The 21,597-nt window shown below is 29.1% G+C and overlaps 1 protein-coding gene across 1 annotated transcript in view; it reads right to left on the reverse strand.

Annotated features, from left to right (window-relative positions):
• Positions 1-839: 839 nt before the first annotated feature.
• Positions 840-21,597, reverse strand: part of LOC138707851 (GILT-like protein 1) — a 67,657-nt gene continuing 46,899 nt past the window's right edge. The window contains exons 4-5 of the mRNA XM_069837832.1: positions 19,216-19,365; positions 840-1,280 (exon numbers count right to left, since the gene is read on the reverse strand). Coding sequence (XP_069693933.1) covers positions 1,188-1,280; positions 19,216-19,365 — 243 coding nt within the window. The 3' untranslated portion in view covers positions 840-1,187. The remainder of the gene's footprint in view (positions 1,281-19,215; positions 19,366-21,597) is intronic.

Raw genomic sequence — 21,597 nt, forward strand, 5'->3', positions numbered from 1 at the left:
AAATTTCTTGTAGTTATATCTACATTAGAAGTGCCCATGATAGACTGCAAGAGGCTAACTTGAAATTACCATGCATTTTAGATCTCTGACTCAAGTAACCTCATGTATGGGTGTAACTTGGGACGTACATTAAATCTTAAAAACTCATATTTATGTATAGTTGTAAAAATAATGCTGAATCATATTGAGAAAGTATAAATGTAGACCTAAGTTTAAAAGCAGTTAATTTTCCACAACCATGATTTAGGTGTAAATGGCAAATGTTTGAATCTCAAAAGTGTCCCAAGTAGCCCCAATTTACTAATTTTACTAATTCTTCTGTTTATTAGTTAAAAGATGGATAGGGATATTGACATTAAATATGTTAAGTCTTAGACAAAAAAAAAAATGACCAGCTGCCATACGCAAAGTCCCCTTCGGACAACTTCGGTTGAATACATGAGAGCTTAGGTTTACACCTGAAAGAATTTCTTATGCGCAACTCTGCTCTGTTTTCCCTTTGTTTTGTTTGTTGTTGCTTTTTCTGGCTGTTTATAGGTCAAGTGTTATATGAATTATCTATAACGAAGATATAATCAAGGAGTAAATTAGGTGTAAAATAAACATCCTTTTTCTAGTCTGCCTGAAATGGACTTAGACAAATTCACGCTATAGGAGAGTGGTCATTTTTTGTGTCTAAGGCTGTACATGTTAATACATACAGTACAGATCAGACATCATGTGACGAATGTAATAAATCAAATTTTTATTTTACAGATTGATATGATAATTTGTGTGACTGATATAATGCAATACATGTTCATAAAACATTTTCAGAAGTCAAATAAGTGTGGAAAATCTTTCATGAAATTATGTTTCTAGCATATCTTAAAGGAAAGAGAAGAATGACTTGTAGCAATAAGTTGTTGTTTTTAGAATGGAGAATGTTCTAAACACAAAATTATTTTTTTTCCACACTATATGACCACTTTTATGTCTCCTATTCGTTTATACAGATCATTGTTATATAAAAAGCAATTTTTTTACATTTCAGTCTTTTAGTAATATTTTATGATACAGATTTGTATCATTGTGATATTTGGTTTCATTGTATGGTTTAAAAATCAAAATTAATATTATATTAGTGCATTATAAATTAGGTACACTATAATATATATTTTTAACATTGTGATATTTTTGGTTCATATTTAGCAGCCATCAGGAGCAGGGGAGCCGATATATCTGCAGACAACAGCTCGAAAATTTCGCAAGGCTTCTCGCTGATCTCTTTCGTTATATACCTGGAACATAATAATGTAGATAATTTTTTTTTTTAAGTACCGTACCGGTAGTTAAACTTCTATATGTCGAGTGAGAAACATGACATAAGTTTAGTGCCTCTACAATTCAACTTCTGAAAATCTAAGAAAGATTAATGGTCACATGTTACACGGTTGTCATACTGGTAAACATGAAACATGAAAAACAGGTGTCTAGTTCTACACATCTGTGAGTCAATTTCAGTGAAAGCATGACTTCAGTCGTACTTAAATAAGATAATACATGCTTCCTTTTTATAAAATAGTTTTTAAGGAATATGAAGGCAATTTATTTTAATACCTTACATAACTTCCAAAAAGGGAACAAATAATTGTACCAGTATAAGTTATTATTTTACTGAATTGGAAAGAATTCTACATAAAGACACACAGTTTTATTTAAATAAAATATCAGTTCTTTAGTTACTGGTATCCATATTTTGATGGAAGGAAAATAAGTTCATCACCTATAATCTGTGAGGGAAGTGAGACGGTACGTGCCGGTATGGAATATCATCACTGGTTTCTATGGCCAGAAAACATACCATTAGATAAAAATGACATACTGTCACTGAAAAAATGTGATTCATAAAAATTTATTTATACATTTCTTCACAGCAAAGAGTACTATCTCTTTGCTTCGTAAATCTAAACCACAGCCTTCTGGAATTGAATTCAACATGTATTTAGACTACAAGGGTAGTATTTCAGGTATAGAAGGCTGTGGTATGTAGTTTGTAGTGGCCATTGTTTCCAATTTAGTGATTATGTCATTTTGTTGTTGTTGCACTTTTTATTAATAAGTAAGCAAGGCACTTTGAAGCTTTAACATTATTTTAAATGATAAGACTCAATGGACTTTGCAAAATAATCTAGCAAATAACTGAAATAACTTGAAATCATTTTATTAAGAAATTTAATGTGTTGCATAAGCTCCAAAGATTCGTATTACTGACTGCACGAAACAATTTATTGTAATTATACATCATGTATATGTATGTTGTAAGGGAGGATGTATGTCTTTTTTAAATCGAGGTATGCCAGGCAAAAATCTTTTTGTAGCATACCACCTCTGGTTCTTTCCCACTTCTCTCTCTGCCTATAATGAAACATTAGGTACCAACAAAAAAACTCTCTTTTCACTGTACAGTGTCACAACTGAGTTTCCTCTGCTTATGGTCCTAATGAAAAGTGATATGGAAAATTTATTGATAATTATAATTTTATAGTTGGTATAATAAGTAGACCTACTGTACATACGCTAGGGGCTACTATGTGCTTAAAATGCTATCTGTTCTAATTACTGTTGAAGACTCTAATATCGGAACCTGTGGTGTGAGCAAGCAGGGTGTAAGTGGGAAATCAAAAACAACAGATAACGTACTGAGGTTTGTGTCTCATCATTGCAGGTATTCAATATTACAAGACGTTCTAAAAATAATTTCACCCTCAGTACTGCTTCCGTTCTTCCAGTGTGTACAAGTGCAGTACGATAGTGTTTTCTATACATTGTAGCAACAAGTGATAGTTTGTGTGTTTTTTCATTTTCAATTTCATCAAGTTTAATATACAAATGCTAGGGTAAAGAGACGTGCGCGGGTACAACAGTAGAAATGTCTCCGCCTAAATATGTTGTCATTCATTGAGAAGGCATGGAAATTATTGCCAACATAATTGAAAAATGTGACGAGAAGTCGAGGAAACAACAGTTATTGTTACTGCTGAGTAAGGCAATAGAGAGAGCAGCTATGTATTCAGGGAAATCTCGGTCGTCCATAATAAGAATACGAAAGAAGCACAAGGAAAGGAATATTTCAGATCATACTCAGCTCCTCAAATCACCAGGGAAGAAGAGAGAAAAGTGTTCACGGAATGTGGTTTCTGTAGATGACTTTGATAGGGGTCATCAAGAGAAATATAGGATTTTTACAACAAAGAGTCCACACCTGTGGAGTAACGGTCCGCGCGTCTGGCCGCGAAACCAGGTGGTTCGGGTTCGAATCCCGGTCGGAGCAAGTTACCTGGTTGAGGTTTTTTCCGGGGTTTTCCCTCAACCCAATACGAGCAAATGCTGGGTAACTTTCGGTGCTGGACCCCAGACTCATTTCACCGGCATTATCACCTTCATATCATTCAGATGCTAAATAACCTAGATGTTGATACAGCGTCATAAAATAACCCAATAAAATAAAAAATAAAAATACAACAAAGAAAAAAGAGTGCCAACGATTCCTAAACTTCTGCCAGTAATAAAATAGAAGATCGATTTTCCATGGGGGAAGAAGTCTTTGGAACGAATTGTGAAAAGTCTGGATTATAAATGGAGTAAATGCCAATCCAAAAGAAAGATTCTGATCGAGAGATCAGATATCGTAGACTGAAGATCGAAATATTGGTGCAAATAAATGGATTCCGGAGCAAGGGACATTCAGTTTTTTATATAGACAAGACCTGGGTGGATAGCAATGTGACATTTCGAAAATGTTGGCAGAATGAACGTGTAAGTGTCCACACGAATGTAAACTCTGGACAAAGATTGATTGTGGTACATGTAGGAGGAATTAACAGCTTCCTTTTTAATGCAGAACTTATATATAAAGCCGGAAGTGCAACGGGATATTACCATGGTCAGATAAACGCCGAAAATTTTTAAAGGTGGGTACAGCGCATGCATTATGTCCAGATACTCCCCCACTCTTCCCCCACGAGATCGGATGAGTCTACTTACGAATTGTAGGGGAATGGGTTTGTCTTTGCCTTGCACTCGGTAGACACACACCCGACCTTCCCTTCTATTCTTACCCCCTCCACAGAAACTTTGTTCCCGTACTGCACATCGTGAGTGTTTTGACAAAATGCATGAGCTGTAATACAAAAGCTGGCACCCAATCTTCCTCCTCAATCAGTTATTGTTCTCGGCAACGCTCCGTATCACTGTCTCCAGATCGACAAACCGCCATCTGCATATGCAGTAAAGGCAGATATGATTTCTTACCTTCGCAAGAAAGAAGTGAAGTGTGATGAAAGTATGAGAAGAACGACCTCTATAACCTTATTCTACCTCTGAAGCTAAAACAAAAAAATTACAGAATTGACAACATTTTGGAACAACATAACCACAAAGTTCTTAGATTGCCGCCTTCCATGTGCGAGTTGAGTCCAATTGAATTGGCTGGGGCTAAAGTGAAACGTATTGTCAGGGACAATAATGACATGGGTGATTTAAATTTACAGAAATTAATGCAAGTGACAAAAACTGCACTTTCACTTGTGACAAAAGAAGACTGGGAAGGATTCTGTAGACACATTGAACATCATAGAAAAACAATATTGGGAAAAAGATGGTCTCCTATCAGATGTGATTGATAATATTATTATAAATTTAAGGGCTGACGACAGTGGTAGTGATAGTGATAGTATTAATAATACCGATGATAGTGATGGCAGTAGAGATAGTGAGAACAGTGACAACACAATACAAGATAACTGTGAAACCAGTGACACTGCACCTGAATGTGATGCTGACATGGAACTTGCTCAACAGCTTCCGCTATGAGGTAGGTAACACAATTTTTAGGCAGCTGGTAGCAAGCTAGCATTACTAATAGGGGTCACTAATGCGAACTGTAGGGTCACGTCGCATTCCTGTCAGGTTCCAAGATTAGAATCTTCAACAGTATACAGCGTGGAAGTAATGAAACTGTGCAGATTTAACAGCTTATTCCTTGGATAGAAAACAACAAAAATTCTAATACCATATTGGTCCCAAATGGATACTTTTCTTAGAAAACAATAATTTTACCCTAAATATTAAGTTTTACTCAAGTAGCCTACTATCCATACATATCTGATTTTTAAACTTATCAAAAGAGAAATTGATAATGGATGATTTATCTCTTTGCTGTTTTCAAACAAAATGTAAATTGAAGAAAACAATTGACACATATCATTATTTCCTGCCATTAGGAAGTCTGACAACCCTAGTGCAGTGACTAAGGGACGGAATGCTGCTATTCAGACATTAGTTCGTGTGTACTTCTATATATAGGTGAGCTGGCTATGCACTGTTGTCAGACTACGCATATTTTCAGCCTAATTTTATAATTAACCATGAACTTAATTACAAAACGCATAATAGATTTTTATTTATTTTAATGTATTCTATAGACCCCTTCAATCTACACAATTATATCACTTTTACTCTGTATAGGATGCAAGCTTAATTTTTGCTCCTACGGCTCCATTGTATTGAAAGTATTGAGACATATTGAATAAGTTATCAGTGTTTATGTTATTACAAAGCATATAATCTCAGCATGATGTATGTACAGTCACGGAAGAAAAAACTGGCCGATGTGCAGCAAAACTCGTAATGTTACTTACGCCGGTTTTGTTGTGATTATCACAGTATAGAGTATTGGTCCCCAACTCAGAGCACTGTGTCGTCATCAAGGCTTGCCCGCTCGCCCGCGGAAAGTCGTAGCAGGGCAGGTAAGACGTTCAGCGGCAGGACCAAAATATGAATTTACTACATAGGTTTATGATTGTTTTCTGATGAAAAAAGATACGGGCTGAATAGAAATAACTAAATGAACTATCTTAAGCAATTTGAAAAAAAAAAAAAACATTGTAGCCTATTTTCAACAAAGTTAGAAGTTAATAAATTTATAATTACTTTTAGAAATGTAATACACATTTCATGTTAATTATTCGAGTAATGCATGACAATTACTGTAAATGTGTAAACTGCTTCTGTTAAGGAAAATATTGAATAAAACACATAAAAATCCTAGGAATAATAATGCAGAAATTTAACTCCATTCAGTCCACTCAACACTGACATTAGCACTGATTTTTCGGGATTTGTTTAATTCTCTTTTTCCTCAGCAATTTCTCAACGATTGGAACTATTGTTTGTATAGTGCATAATGTGAAAGCACATTTTAAGTTGTGATCCGATAATTGGCTTCCATGACAAGGCTTGTTTATCTTCATCATAGGAAAAAAATTACTGTTCGCACAGATGGCCTACGTGAATCCGAAAAAGGATGTCTGTACAATCGGGGAAATCTAAGACATGGACAGTTCATATAAAAGTCAGATAACTTCTTTTGTTTTGATTTTTATCCTTCAATTCACTATCGTAAAGTAAATCAATAAGTTCTAATTACAAATACTAATTGAAAATCAGATTGAAAATTTTCCTAGTCTTTAAATCTCGAATCAAATTTCTGGTGCAGATCGTCATGATGTGTGAATATATTCTTCGAAATCCAAAGTCTTAAGAAACTAGTATGCCTATATCGTTGTTAATATTGAAAAATGTGCTGTAACTTATCCTTTTAGTTAAGCTAACGTTCCATAATTAAAGGTGGTTTATATTAAACGCCTTCACTCTGTCATATAGCTGTGTAATAATCTTGTTGTTACCATGTAGAAAACAATTTAAAGCATTCAGATAATTCCATTAAGAAGGCAAGTTCACAAATTTTTTCATTCTTCACTTCTTCTTCCTCCGTGAACGATGATGTTTTCTCCCTCAGTTCAAAGAACCTATTCAATAATTTGCCACGACTAAGTCACCGTACTTTACTATAATATGACAGATCGCCTTACTCGCTATTGCATTCATCAAGAAAGACTTAAATTGACAATGAGCGAGACTTTCGATATAATTGTTTTGGTGGTTTTTCCAATTGAACTACTTCTATAACACTATTTTGATTTGTTTTGCACATGATTTCTGTTGGTGTATAATGTAGTGAATAGAAATAATTTCATGGGATACATTAACTCTTTTCACTTCGTCCCTTAGAGAGACTGGCTTTCGGAATGGTTTTATTTACATTCTACAGTATTCTGTAGGTTATGCAGAGCCGGAGTTAGGTATAGTGCCACTCCTAGGCAGTGCTAGATTTTGCCGTCCCCAAATCCCACAAACAGTTTATGGACAGCTATTATACAGGTGACGTTCAGTTAAAGTTATTTTTAAATGAAATGTTACAATTCAGAAAACAAAATGTTAAATGTTATGATTTATTTAACGACGCTCGCAACTGCAGAGGTTATATCAGCGTCGCCGGATGTGCCGGAATTTTGTCCTGCAGGAGTTCTTTTACATACCAGTAAATCTACTAACATGAGCCTGTCGCATTTAAACACACTTAAATGCCATCGACCTGGCCCGGAATCGAACCCGCAACCTTGGGCATAGAAGGCCAGCGCTATACCAAGTCGCCAACCAGGTCGACTTCAGAAAACAGTAAATTACTGAAATCAAAATACATGCATCTTACTTGTGAATTATAAAGACTTTCTTCGGACTTTCTTCACAGAGAAGGCAATGACGGTATTATCAAAGTCAATCTGACGAAGCATATCAGACTCGAAGCAAAGAAACATAATACTCAAACTTATTCATTGTTGAAACAAAATTTATTTTTGAAAGGCAGGCTGTGGTTTTTTAAGCATGGTTTCTGTTGGTGTATAATTTTTACGAGGATTTCTTACTTCGACAGGAGTATAAAATAAATTGAAAAATAAACTCCAACTCTTTACAGAATAAACCTTTCAAATCGAATTATATAGTGAACATACTGAAAAGTGATTAAATAGTAGTCTATTGTTGATGATATAGGCCAGTGTTTCTTAAACTTTTTTGAAGTGGGGACCACTTTTTTAAGTCAGAACCGTTCCGAGGACCACCTTACTCTTGCTCCCTTTGAAAGCAAAGCATATTTTAATACCAGTATATTTTAAAACTGAATTAATTAATTAAAATTAATTTACTTCGTTTAACTTTATATTAGTATTAACTAATTAAGTTAATGTTAATAGAAAAAAATTCATTTTAGATTTTTAATAAAGCAAGGTATTAGAGTTTGGACAATCTTTAACTTATTAACTAAACAAAATAAATAAATAAATAAATAAATAAATAAATAAATAAATAAATAAATAAATAAATAAATAAATAAATAAATAAATAAATAAATAAATAAATAAATAAATAAATAAATAAATAAATAAATAAATAAATAAATAAATAAATAAATAAATAAATAAATAAATAAATAAATAAATAAATAAATAAATAAATAAATAAATAAATAAATAAATAAATAAATAAATAAATAAATAAATAAATAAATAAATAAATAAATAAATAAATAAATAAATAAATAAATAAATAAATAAATAAATAAATAAATAAATAAATAAATAAATAAATAAATAAATAAATAAATAAATAAATAAATAAATAAATAAATAAATAAATAAATAAATAAATAAATAAATAAATAAATAAATAAATAAATAAATAAATAAATAAATAAATAAATAAATAAATAAATAAATAAATAAATAAATAAATAAATAAATAAATAAATAAATAAATAAATAAATAAATAAATAAATAAATAAATAAATAAATAAATAAATAAATAAATAAATAAATAAATAAATAAATAAATAAATAAATAAATAAATAAATAAATAAATAAATAAATAAATAAATAAATAAATAAATAAATAAATAAATAAATAAATAAATAAATAAATAAATAAATAAATAAATAAATAAATAAATAAATAAATAAATAAATAAATAAATAAATAAATAAATAAATAAATAAATAAATAAATAAATAAATAAATAAATAAATAAATAAATAAATAAATAAATAAATAAATAAATAAATAAATAAATAAATAAATAAATAAATAAATAAATAAATAAATAAATAAATAAATAAATAAATAAATAAATAAATAAATAAATAAATAAATAAATAAATAAATAAATAAATAAATAAATAAATAAATAAATAAATAAATAAATAAATAAATAAATAAATAAATAAATAAATAAATAAATAAATAAATAAATAAATAAATAAATAAATAAATAAATAAATAAATAAATAAATAAATAAATAAATAAATAAATAAATAAATAAATAAATAAATAAATAAATAAATAAATAAATAAATAAATAAATAAATAAATAAATAAATAAATAAATAAATAAATAAATAAATCAATCAATCAATAAATAAATAAATAAATAAATAAATAAATAAATAAATAAATAAATAAATAAATAAATAAATAAATAAATAAATAAATAAATAAATAAATAAATAAATAAATAAATAAATAAATAAATAAATAAATAAATAAATAAATAAATAAATAAATAAATAAATAAATAAATAAATAAATAAATAAATAAATAAATAAATAAATAAATAAATAAATAAATAAATAAATAAATAAATAAATAAATAAATAAATAAATAAATAAATAAATAAATAAATAAATAAATAAATAAATAAATAAATAAATAAATAAATAAATAAATAAATAAATAAATAAATAAATAAATAAATAAATAAATAAATAAATAAATAAATAAATAAATAAATAAATAAATAAATAAATAAATAAATAAATAAATAAATAAATAAATAAATAAATAAATAAATAAATAAATAAATAAATAAATAAATAAATAAATAAATAAATAAATAAATAAATAAATAAATAAATAAATAAATAAATAAATAAATAAATAAATAAATAAATAAATAAATAAATAAATAAATAAATAAATAAATAAATAAATAAATAAATAAATAAATAAATAAATAAATAAATAAATAAATAAATAAATAAATAAATAAATAAATAAATAAATAAATAAATAAATAAATAAATAAATAAATAAATAAATAAATAAATAAATAAATAAATAAATAAATAAATAAATAAATAAATAAATAAATAAATAAATAAATAAATAAATAAATAAATAAATAAATAAATAAATAAATAAATAAATAAATAAATAAATAAATAAATAAATAAATAAATAAATAAATAAATAAATAAATAAATAAATAAATAAATAAATAAATAAATAAATAAATAAATAAATAAATAAATAAATAAATAAATAAATAAATAAATAAATAAATAAATAAATAAATAAATAAATAAATAAATAAATAAATAAATAAATAAATAAATAAATAAATAAATAAATAAATAAATAAATAAATAAATAAATAAATAAATAAATAAATAAATAAATAAATAAATAAATAAATAAATAAATAAATAAATAAATAAATAAATAAATAAATAAATAAATAAATAAATAAATAAATAAATAAATAAATAAATAAATAAATAAATAAATAAATAAATAAATAAATAAATAAATAAATAAATAAATAAATAAATAAATAAATAAATAAATAAATAAATAAATAAATAAATAAATAAATAAATAAATAAATAAATAAATAAATAAATAAATAAATAAATAAATAAATAAATAAATAAATAAATAAATAAATAAATAAATAAATAAATAAATAAATAAATAAATAAATAAATAAATAAATAAATAAATAAATAAATAAATAAATAAATAAATACATACATACATACATACATACATACATACATACATACATACATACATACATACATACATACATACATACATACATACATACATACATACATACATACATACATACATACATACATACATACATACATACATACATACATACATACATACATACATACATACATACATACATACATACATACATACATACATACATACATACATACATACATACATACATACATACATACATACATACATACATACATACATACATACATACATACATACATACATACATACATACATACATACATACATACATACATACATACATACATACATACATACATACATACATACATACATACATACATACATACATACATACATACATACATACATACATACATACATACATACATACATACATACATACATACATACATACATACATACATACATACATACATACATACATACATACATACATACATACATACATACATACATACATACATACATACATACATACATACATACATACATACATACATACATACATACATACATACATACATACATACATACATACATACATACATACATACATACATACATACATACATACATACATACATACATACATACATACATACATACATACATACATACATACATACATACATACATACATACATACATACATACATACATACATACATACATACATACATACATACATACATACATACATACATACATACATACATACATACATACATACATACATACATACATACATACATACATACATACATACATACATACATACATACATACATACATACATACATACATACATACATACATACATACATACATACATACATACATACATACATACATACATACATACATACATACATACATACATACATACATACATACATACATACATACATACATACATACATACATACATACATACATACATACATACATACATACATACATACATACATACATACATACATACATACATACATACATACATACATACATACATACATACATACATACATACATACATACATACATACATACATACATACATACATACATACATACATACATACATACATACATACATACATACATACATACATACATACATACATACATACATACATACATACATACATACATACATACATACATACATACATACATACATACATACATACATACATACATACATACATACATACATACATACATACATACATACATACATACATACATACATACATACATACATACATACATACATACATACATACATACATACATACATACATACATACATACATACATACATACATACATACATACATACATACATACATACATACATACATACATACATACATACATACATACATACATACATACATACATACATACATACATACATACATACATACATACATACATACATACATACATACATACATACATACATACATACATACATACATACATACATACATACATACATACATACATACATACATACATACATACATACATACATACATACATACATACATACATACATACATACATACATACATACATACATACATACATACATACATACATACATACATACATACATACATACATACATACATACATACATACATACATACATACATACATACATACATACATACATACATACATACATACATACATACATACATACATACATACATACATACATACATACATACATACATACATACATACATACATACATACATACATACATACATACATACATACATACATACATACATACATACATACATACATACATACATACATACATACATACATACATACATACATACATACATACATACATACATACATACATACATACATACATACATACATACATACATACATACATACATACATACATACATACATACATACATACATACATACATACATACATACATAAATAAATAAATAAATAAATAAATAAATAAATAAATAAATAAATAAATAAATAAATTAATAAATTAATAAATTAATAAATAAATTAATAAATTAATAAATTAATAAATTAATAAATTAATAAATTAATAAATTAATAAATTAATAAATTAATAAATTAATAAATAAATAAATAAATTAATAAATTAATAAATTAATAAATTAATAAATTAATAAATTAATAAATTAATAAATAAATAAATAAAGAAATTAATAAGTAAGTAAGTAAGTAAGTAAGTAAGTAAGTAAGTAAGTAAGTAAGTAAGTAAGTAAGTAAGTAAGTAAGTAAGTAAATAAGTAAATAAATAAATAAATAAATAAATAAATAAATAAATAAATAAATAAATAAATAAATAAATAAATAAATAAATAAATAAATAAATAAATTAATTAATTAATTAATAAATTAATAAATTAATAAATTAATAAATAAATAAATAAATAAATAAATTAATAAATAAATAAATAAATAAATAAATAAATAAATTAATAAATTAATAAATTAATAAATAAATAAATAAATAAATAAATAAATTAATAAATTAATAAATAAATAAATAAATAAATTAATAAATTAATAAATAAATAAATAAATAAATAAATAAATTAATAAATTAATAAATAAATAAATAAATAAATAAATAAATAAGTAAGTAAGTAAATAAGTAAATAAATAAATAAATAAATGTTGGTATTCTCATTAATGAGATGGATAAGCCTGCCGATTCTTGCGCAGTTGTTCTATATTTTGATATATGCTGGTAAGCTTAAGTCAGAGATCGTTACATACATAGAGTCGATTTCGGTACTTTGGTTTTATTAGAGTTAGTGATGAAAACCCTTTTATCACACAGATACGTAAAAGCAAACTGAATTATAATCTGTAAAGCACCACTGTACAGTTCAATATATTCTCTTTTCACTTGTGTTGAGGTCCAGAAATTAACCATACTTTCTGCTTGGAATTTCATTTTAAGTCGAGAGTTCAATTAACTGTTCTCTTTCACTCAACGAAAGTTTGTTATTTTCAATATCAAGGGATCGCGAACCCATGAAAATTCGTCATATTTACATGGAAAATAAGTTTCAAATTGTGACCTCAGAGTTTCGAGATGCGAACGTATGTCATTGCATACTTTTCTTTCCAATAACGAAATCATTTTCAATCAAAGAAGACTCTAGGGTTGGAAATAGTGAAAAAACCTCTGTTTTACGGATCTGACCCACAAACCAAGTTTCCTCCCGGACACTTTTTTCTCACACAGTCAAAGAATTACCTTGTAGAGAGAGATTTAGTTCGTTTAGTTTTGAGAATATATCTGGAAGATATTCCAATGTACTTAGCCACATGTCGTCAGCTGATGTGCAGGGAAAAGATGGCGAGAAACACCATGTTCATAGTGCTTTAAATCCCTCTTTTTTTGCTGAGAGTAGAGTGGGAAGTCGGTAGACAGGTAGGGTAATAAATTTCATAAAATGTCAGTACTGGGAGTAAAAGTGAAAGGTGACTGTCATGTGTCATTTCCAAACTCTGAGATTTTCAGATAGTGTGATACGCAATTCGTTTGAATTTGATTTTTTCTTCTGTCCTTTTTGAAGAACCACAAGGGCAGACCTCGGGGACACAGGTGGTCCAAGGACCATAGTTTGAGAAACGCTGATATAGGCTATTATATTGTGAATGTAACTGAGAGTTGTGGTTACTATTCATAGCGATAAATAGCTAATAAACAACAATATGCAATTTGATTTTCAACACTGCATTCTTGTTCATACAAGCAGTTAAATTTAAGCAGTTTCATAGCATAATAATGTGATACCGGCATTACAATATAACTATGCAGCTGCACACTTTCCTTTCACTCTTGCCACGACCGCGACAATGTGATAACAAAACAATATCTGACTTCCACAAGGTGTTCAAGAAGAAACTTCAGAAAAGATTTACCAACATGTTTTAAAAATAAATTTCATTGTAAAATAAAAATGAAAAAGGGAGAGAAAGAAAGAGATGAAAATGCCGCCCCCTGGAAATTGCCGCCCTAGGCAACTGTCTAAGTTACCTAGGCCTGAATCCGGCACTGAGCCTATGTGTATATTTGCAACGTTTGTTGTGTTTTAGTCGACATACAGAAAGTTGTTTTGCCATTGGTTTTGCCATTGCGGGTATGAGGAATGTTGTTAATGTTATTTTCATCCCCTCTGTTCGTCTCTCTTCACTCTACAGACATACTATGTTTATGGTTTATGACTACTGTATATTTCGTGTTCTTTCTAGAGTCCTAGGCATGTGACCCTTTCCAGCCCTACTAATAGAATTTGTCTATAAATAGCCACAACCACTACGAAAATCATCATTAGTATTTCAGTTCCATAGATATGGACGTCAAAGCCAAAGTAATTGCACTGCTCGAGGAAGGCCGATTTAGCACGGGTCGAGCTGGAGAACGCTATAGAGTTGCGACTAGAACAGTGTCCAGGTGGTGGGCGCAGTATCAAGAGCGAGGTTACATAACTCGTAAACCTGGTAGTTGAAGACCCAAGGCATCAACACCACAACAAGATCTTATGTTAATAGAACGTTCGAGGCGCTTTCATTTTATACTTCTAAAATATTTGTGGCCTGAAGGGAATTTCCTGCTTCCAACAGAACGCTAGTAAAAGGCTCAATAGTGCCAACGTTGTGCTGAGAAGAACAGCGGTGAAGGAAGTTCTGACTGAAGACCATCGAATTGATCGTGTCACATTTTGTCGAATTCATACAACTATCCATGGAAAGAGGTCATCTTTTTGGATGATGTGTTTATGAACTATAGCAGGCCAGTGCACGTATATCGACCGAAACAATCCAAGAGATTTGACCCTGAATATGTGGTCCAGAGACAACGCAGTGGTCGTTTGTCCATGTCGGTGTGGTACGGATTTCTGGTTATGGTGGCGGTGCACTATGGAGGATTCATGGGCATATGAATGAGCATCAGTACACCAATAAACTGGAAAATGTGATGATACCTAGTGTTCGTGTGTTTAAGGCCGAAAACAAAATAAACTTCCAACATGACTTGTCTTCGGTACATACATGCGTCGCCGTGCAGCGGTGGTTCAACATTCACAGGGACGATGTCGAGAGGTTCCATGGGTGCCAAGAAGTCCTGACTTAAATTCCATAGAAAATGTGTGTACGGAAGTGCAACGCAATGTTAATGTGTAACTACAGAGTCAGTGTCCTAGGATTGCAGATGTATTGTGGAATCTCATTACAGATGTTTGGGATGATGTTGCATTGTCAGATAGATACAGTAGGTCCATATCCAAAGCCTTGTTAATTCTGTAAGTAGAAGAATGGATGCAGTGATCAATGTCAACGGTTTATGGACAGGCTATTAAGTCCAGAAGATAACTGTTGTATATAACTAGAACTACATAGGTAGAAGAACATTTTAATTTGTGATATAAAGAACATTCAGTATTAATTATTTTACTTCAGGAATGTATTTTTCTTTTCTTTTTTTAGAACAAAAATAAACACCGTGGGCCGTATTCATAGACATTCTTAGCGCGGGCTTTCGGTGGACGATCAGCGAACTAACGTTTTTCGTATTCATAAACCAGTGTCAGCGATATGATATGATATGATATGATATGATATGATATGATATGATATGATATGATATGATATGTGATATGCTATGATATGATATATGACATGATATGATATGACATGATATGATATGATATGATATGATATGATATGACATGATATCATATGATATGATATGATATGATATGATATGATATGATATGATATGATATGATATGATATGATATGATATGTGATATGCTATGATATGATATATGACATGATATGATATGACATGATATGATATGATATGACATGATATCATATGATATGATATGATATGATATGATATGATATGATATGATATGATATGATATGAATCCTGTTTAGCACGCTCGTACCCCGGGCTAGCGAAATGTCTATGAATAGCATCCTGTAGCTTTAATAATAGAATAAATAAATAGGTTCTAGTAAACACTAGAATCACTTATATAACCACACGTTTTCCTAAATTGCACAAAAATTATTTCTAACTAACAAATCTATATGTGTTTCTCTTCCCTCATTACTAATTGTTTACCGAAAGTAATTTATAGGTATTTATTTATTTCAATTTAACTGAATGTTCACTTATATTATTTGTATTGGATTACCGTAATCAATTTATATTTATTCTACTTTAACTAACTGTTCACGTCTATATCATCTTACCATTAAGTTCGTATGTATTGTATATATCTCAATTTTGTTTACTCTTCGTCGTATGTTTTGCCAGGAAGAAATTAAAGTAAACATAAACCATAAATAAACGAAGTATCGTATGTCTATAGAGTAAAGAGAGACGAACAGAGGAGTTGATAATGAAATAAATAACATTCCTCGTACTGGTAAAAACAATTAAATAACAAATTTCTGTACATCGACAAAAACACGAGAGTTTCAACCTTATAGAATGTGAACAGAAACAGTACGAAAGCCTTTCTCTCCTAGTCCAGCAACTTCGAGTAAACAGTACTCTGTACTGTGATGATCAGAACAAAACCGGCATAAGTAACATTACGAGTTTTGCTGTTCATCGGCCAGTTTTTTCTTCCGTAACTGTACTACGCGACCAAGGCAGGAACCGTTTTGTTTGGTGGCGCTGCGATTCGCTTCACACACAGGCCGTGTTGTAAAGTCCGCATCAGATGCAAAATGAAGCACATGCTGAACTGCGCTCTTGTTTCATTATTATTAACATGCTTTATATGTTATATGTTCGTATATATACTCGTAGTTAACTTTATTGTTTAGTTTTATTTTATCATATGCTTACACACATAGGAATCTATTCACCACAACATCGGAGGGAACATGAATCGAAAGTAACGTAAACTAGTGTAGGTACTGTATTTTATACAATATTGCATTTGATATACATTTTTTACCTTAGCATTTTAAAGTGGCCGGACTCCGGACATCATATATGAGGAAAGCACCCGGTATAAAACCATCACTACCACCAGCAAGGGTTACTATAAGTCGTTGACTTGCACTGCTATTTGTATAAACATCCTGACACGTTTACATCTTGCCAACATTTGTGGACAGTGTATTGGGTATGGTAAATAACAGGCTACTATATCAGAGGGTTCTATTAGATATTTTCTTTTATCTCTACATTTTTTGAATGCAAACCCCATGGACAGTACGAGTTTTCGTAAAATTCCCTTGCATCCTTTAAAACCTATCTCTCTCTTACAAAATTTATGCAATTTTTACTAATGTTGGAAGCTCTTTGTAGACACCATAATATTTATGAACTTCTCATCTTATGATAAATTTGTCCATATCGTCTAATTCAACCTTATTTGCAGGAGGTCGTCTAACTTTGTTTGGTGTCGATATTTCTACACCCTTGTCCTCATATTCTTTACCTTCCTTTCTAATCCTACTAATTGTTTCCTTATTTAACTTGACAATAGCTGCAGCACGCTCTATTGTTTTCGATAGAGGTAGGAATAAACCAGTTGTCTTTTTTTTCATTACAAAACTTTATGACATTATAAATAATGCTCGCTTGGCTACGAAACACACGTCTTCCTACATGTGGCATTGCGATCAGATTGAAACACTAGGCATTGGATGTGACGACACTCCAGCAGTAAACATACGCAGCGAGCACAGAGTTCCTCATTCTGCCACGACGGGTCCCGCCTTGGTCGCATAGTACACACATACAAGTTTTTTTATTATTATTATTTTACGACGCTGTATCAACATCTCAGATTATTTAGCATTTGAATGAAATGAAGGTGATAATGCCGGTGAAATGAGTCTGGGATCTAGCACCGAAAATTACCCAGCATTTGCTCGTATTGGGTTGAGGGAAAATCCTGGTAAAAACCTCAACCAGGTAATTTGCCCCAACCGGGATTCGAACCCGGGCCACCTGGTTTTGCAGTCAGACATGCTAACCATTCCTCCACAGGTGTGGAACACACATACAAGTGCGTGCGCACATGTTTATGGGTCGTCATCACAGCACTGGCATATGAATTCATCCAAATTATATTCATATGCTATTAAAAGTTTGCTGTCATTATGTAACATTTCAAAATAATTTAAGATTTGCTACAGAAAAGAACTTCAGGGATAAAAGTTTTAATAGTATGTAATCATGACGTATAAAAATAATTATTATACCCATAAAATGATAATTGAGTAGTATGTTCAATTACGAAGTTTATGCTTTGTAATCCGTTTAGCAAATTATTATTTATTTTGTGCTTGAAAAATATCGGATTTGTAATGAAAAGAGGCATTTATTTTATGATTAAAAGTTATAGAAATTTTCCTTACGTTGTTGAATGTTACAGTAGGAACAAAGCCAAGTCCACGATTGAAGACACTAAGAGTTTGTTCTTGCGCCATTAGCTGCAAATTGATACCAGCTTTAGACTTCATGCAACCTTGAACTGCAATCCAATTGACTCCGACTTTCTGTGAACACTAAAACAGAGGAAAAAAATTAGTTAACATTATCAAGTGTTAGAGCAGCAGATGAAATATTTGACATAAGATTCTTAAAGATATAATTAATACCTTTTTGAAGAAATATAAATAGACAGACAGATAGATAAATAGATAGGTGAGTGGATAGATGGGTGGGTAGGCAGGTCGTTTGGATGGGAGTATGGCTGGATGATTATTCACATAATGATGACAGTCTACTTTCCAACCGTTAGGTCCTTCAAATATGGATACTTGTTTGAGACATGAATTTGTTCAAGTACAAAAGTCTTTCAGTATTTGTTGATAGGCTAATTCTGCACATATGATAATTTCGAAAAATTTAGTCTTTAGTATCATGTATGATCAAAGAGTGTAAATTTCGTCTTTAATTTTTGTTCGTATACAGGGTGATTCACGAGGAAAGGTAAAAAATTTAGGATGTAAATTCTGAAGTCATTCTGAGTCAGAAAGTTCTTATGAATATGGGTCCATTTTCGAACGGTTACGGAGATATGGCTCTTTGATTTCACAAAAACTTCTGCGATTCCATTGTACTAACTCGCATTTAGAGACAGATAACGGACAAATTTAAAGTTTATATTCAAGTATGCATACATATCTAATATTCTAGACGTCGGGGTCGATGTTTTAGCACATTTTCAAAGGTACCTCCTTCTGCTTCAATGCACTATTGCGCTCGGGCATGAATCGCGCTCATCGCTCGGGAGAGTTCTCATGGCTGTTCTTTATGCCACATCTAAAATGCGGTCGATTAGCGCCTCTCTCGTTTCCCCCTTCCTTTGCTGTACCAAGTCTTTCATCCAACCCCATAGACAGTAAGTAATTTTCGATATGGTACCCTTCTGTTCGGAAAGCGTCGTTCATATTCAGTGATGGCATGCAAGGAACTTCCATCGCACAAACCATAAACATATACAATATTGGCGTATTCTGTAGTCGAAAATTTATAAGGCATCTGGAAAAACACAACTTAACACTTCCGATAACTGTACCTGTATACTGTACTGTAGGCAGCTGACTGAACTGCTGTGATAGTGTAGGCTATTTGTGTTATCTGCGGGTTCTGTGTCATTACATCAGACAAGGGCAGGCGATTGGACATTTGTATTGTATTGTATTGTATTGTATTTATTAACATTCCATGGTATTCATACATGCTTACAGCTAGAATATGGAACAAGTCAAAAAACTTAATACTATTATAAAATCTTAATTTATAGTCACAGTCTAGATGAAATATATACAGACGAGATTTACAATATAGTCTACTAGTACAACACATAGTTTTAGTATCAATTTCATGAAGTGTTATTGAATGTCATGAATTCACCTACAGAATAGAAGGCGTGAGAAATTAGGTACTTCTTTAATTTGGCCCTAAATAATTTTATGTTTTGAGTTTCATTTTTTATATCGATAGGGAGGCTATTAAAAATTTTTACTGCCATATAACGCACTCCTTTTTGATAGCACGATAGACTTGCCGATGGAGTATGAAAGTCATTTTTTTGACGTGTATTTATGCTATGAACTGTTGAATTAGTTACAAAGTTTTCACGATTACATACGAGGAAGAATATTAATGAAAAGATATACTGACAAGCCATGGGCATTATTTGTAATTTTTTTGAAAATAATCCTACACGATTCCCTAGATTTGGCACCTACTATTATTCTAATTACTCTTTTTTGTAATAGAAATATATTGTTACTATCTGTGGAATTTCCCCAGAATATTATTCCAAAACTCATTACCGAGTGGAAGTATGCAAAGTATATTGTTTTTAAGGTATTGATATTTACTATCTTTTGCATAGATCTAATAGCAAAACAAGCTGAATTTAGTTTGGGGGTAATTTCTTTAATATGATTTTTCCAATTTAACACATTATCGATTTTTAAGCCAAGAAATTTGGTTGTTGTTGTTTCTAATAGGGATCTATTGTTAATTATTGCGCTAGAAATTTGCGACGTTGAATTTGGACAGGATTTAAATTGAATTATGTTAGTTTTGTTACAATTTAATACTAATGTATTGACTGAGAACCAGTCACATATTTTGAAGAGAATTTCCTCTGTTGAAGATTGGAATGTTGGAGTTATTGGCTGTAATTACTGTAATGCCCCGGTTTCTTTCTCTTATCTACATTGCTCACAATGCAGATTCCAATGTTACGTCATTGCGGTCGGTGACCTTATCTCACGTTC

Source organism: Periplaneta americana, chromosome 10 (assembly GCF_040183065.1).
Source record: "Periplaneta americana isolate PAMFEO1 chromosome 10, P.americana_PAMFEO1_priV1, whole genome shotgun sequence".
In the NCBI taxonomy this organism is placed as follows: domain Eukaryota; kingdom Metazoa; phylum Arthropoda; class Insecta; order Blattodea; family Blattidae; genus Periplaneta; species Periplaneta americana.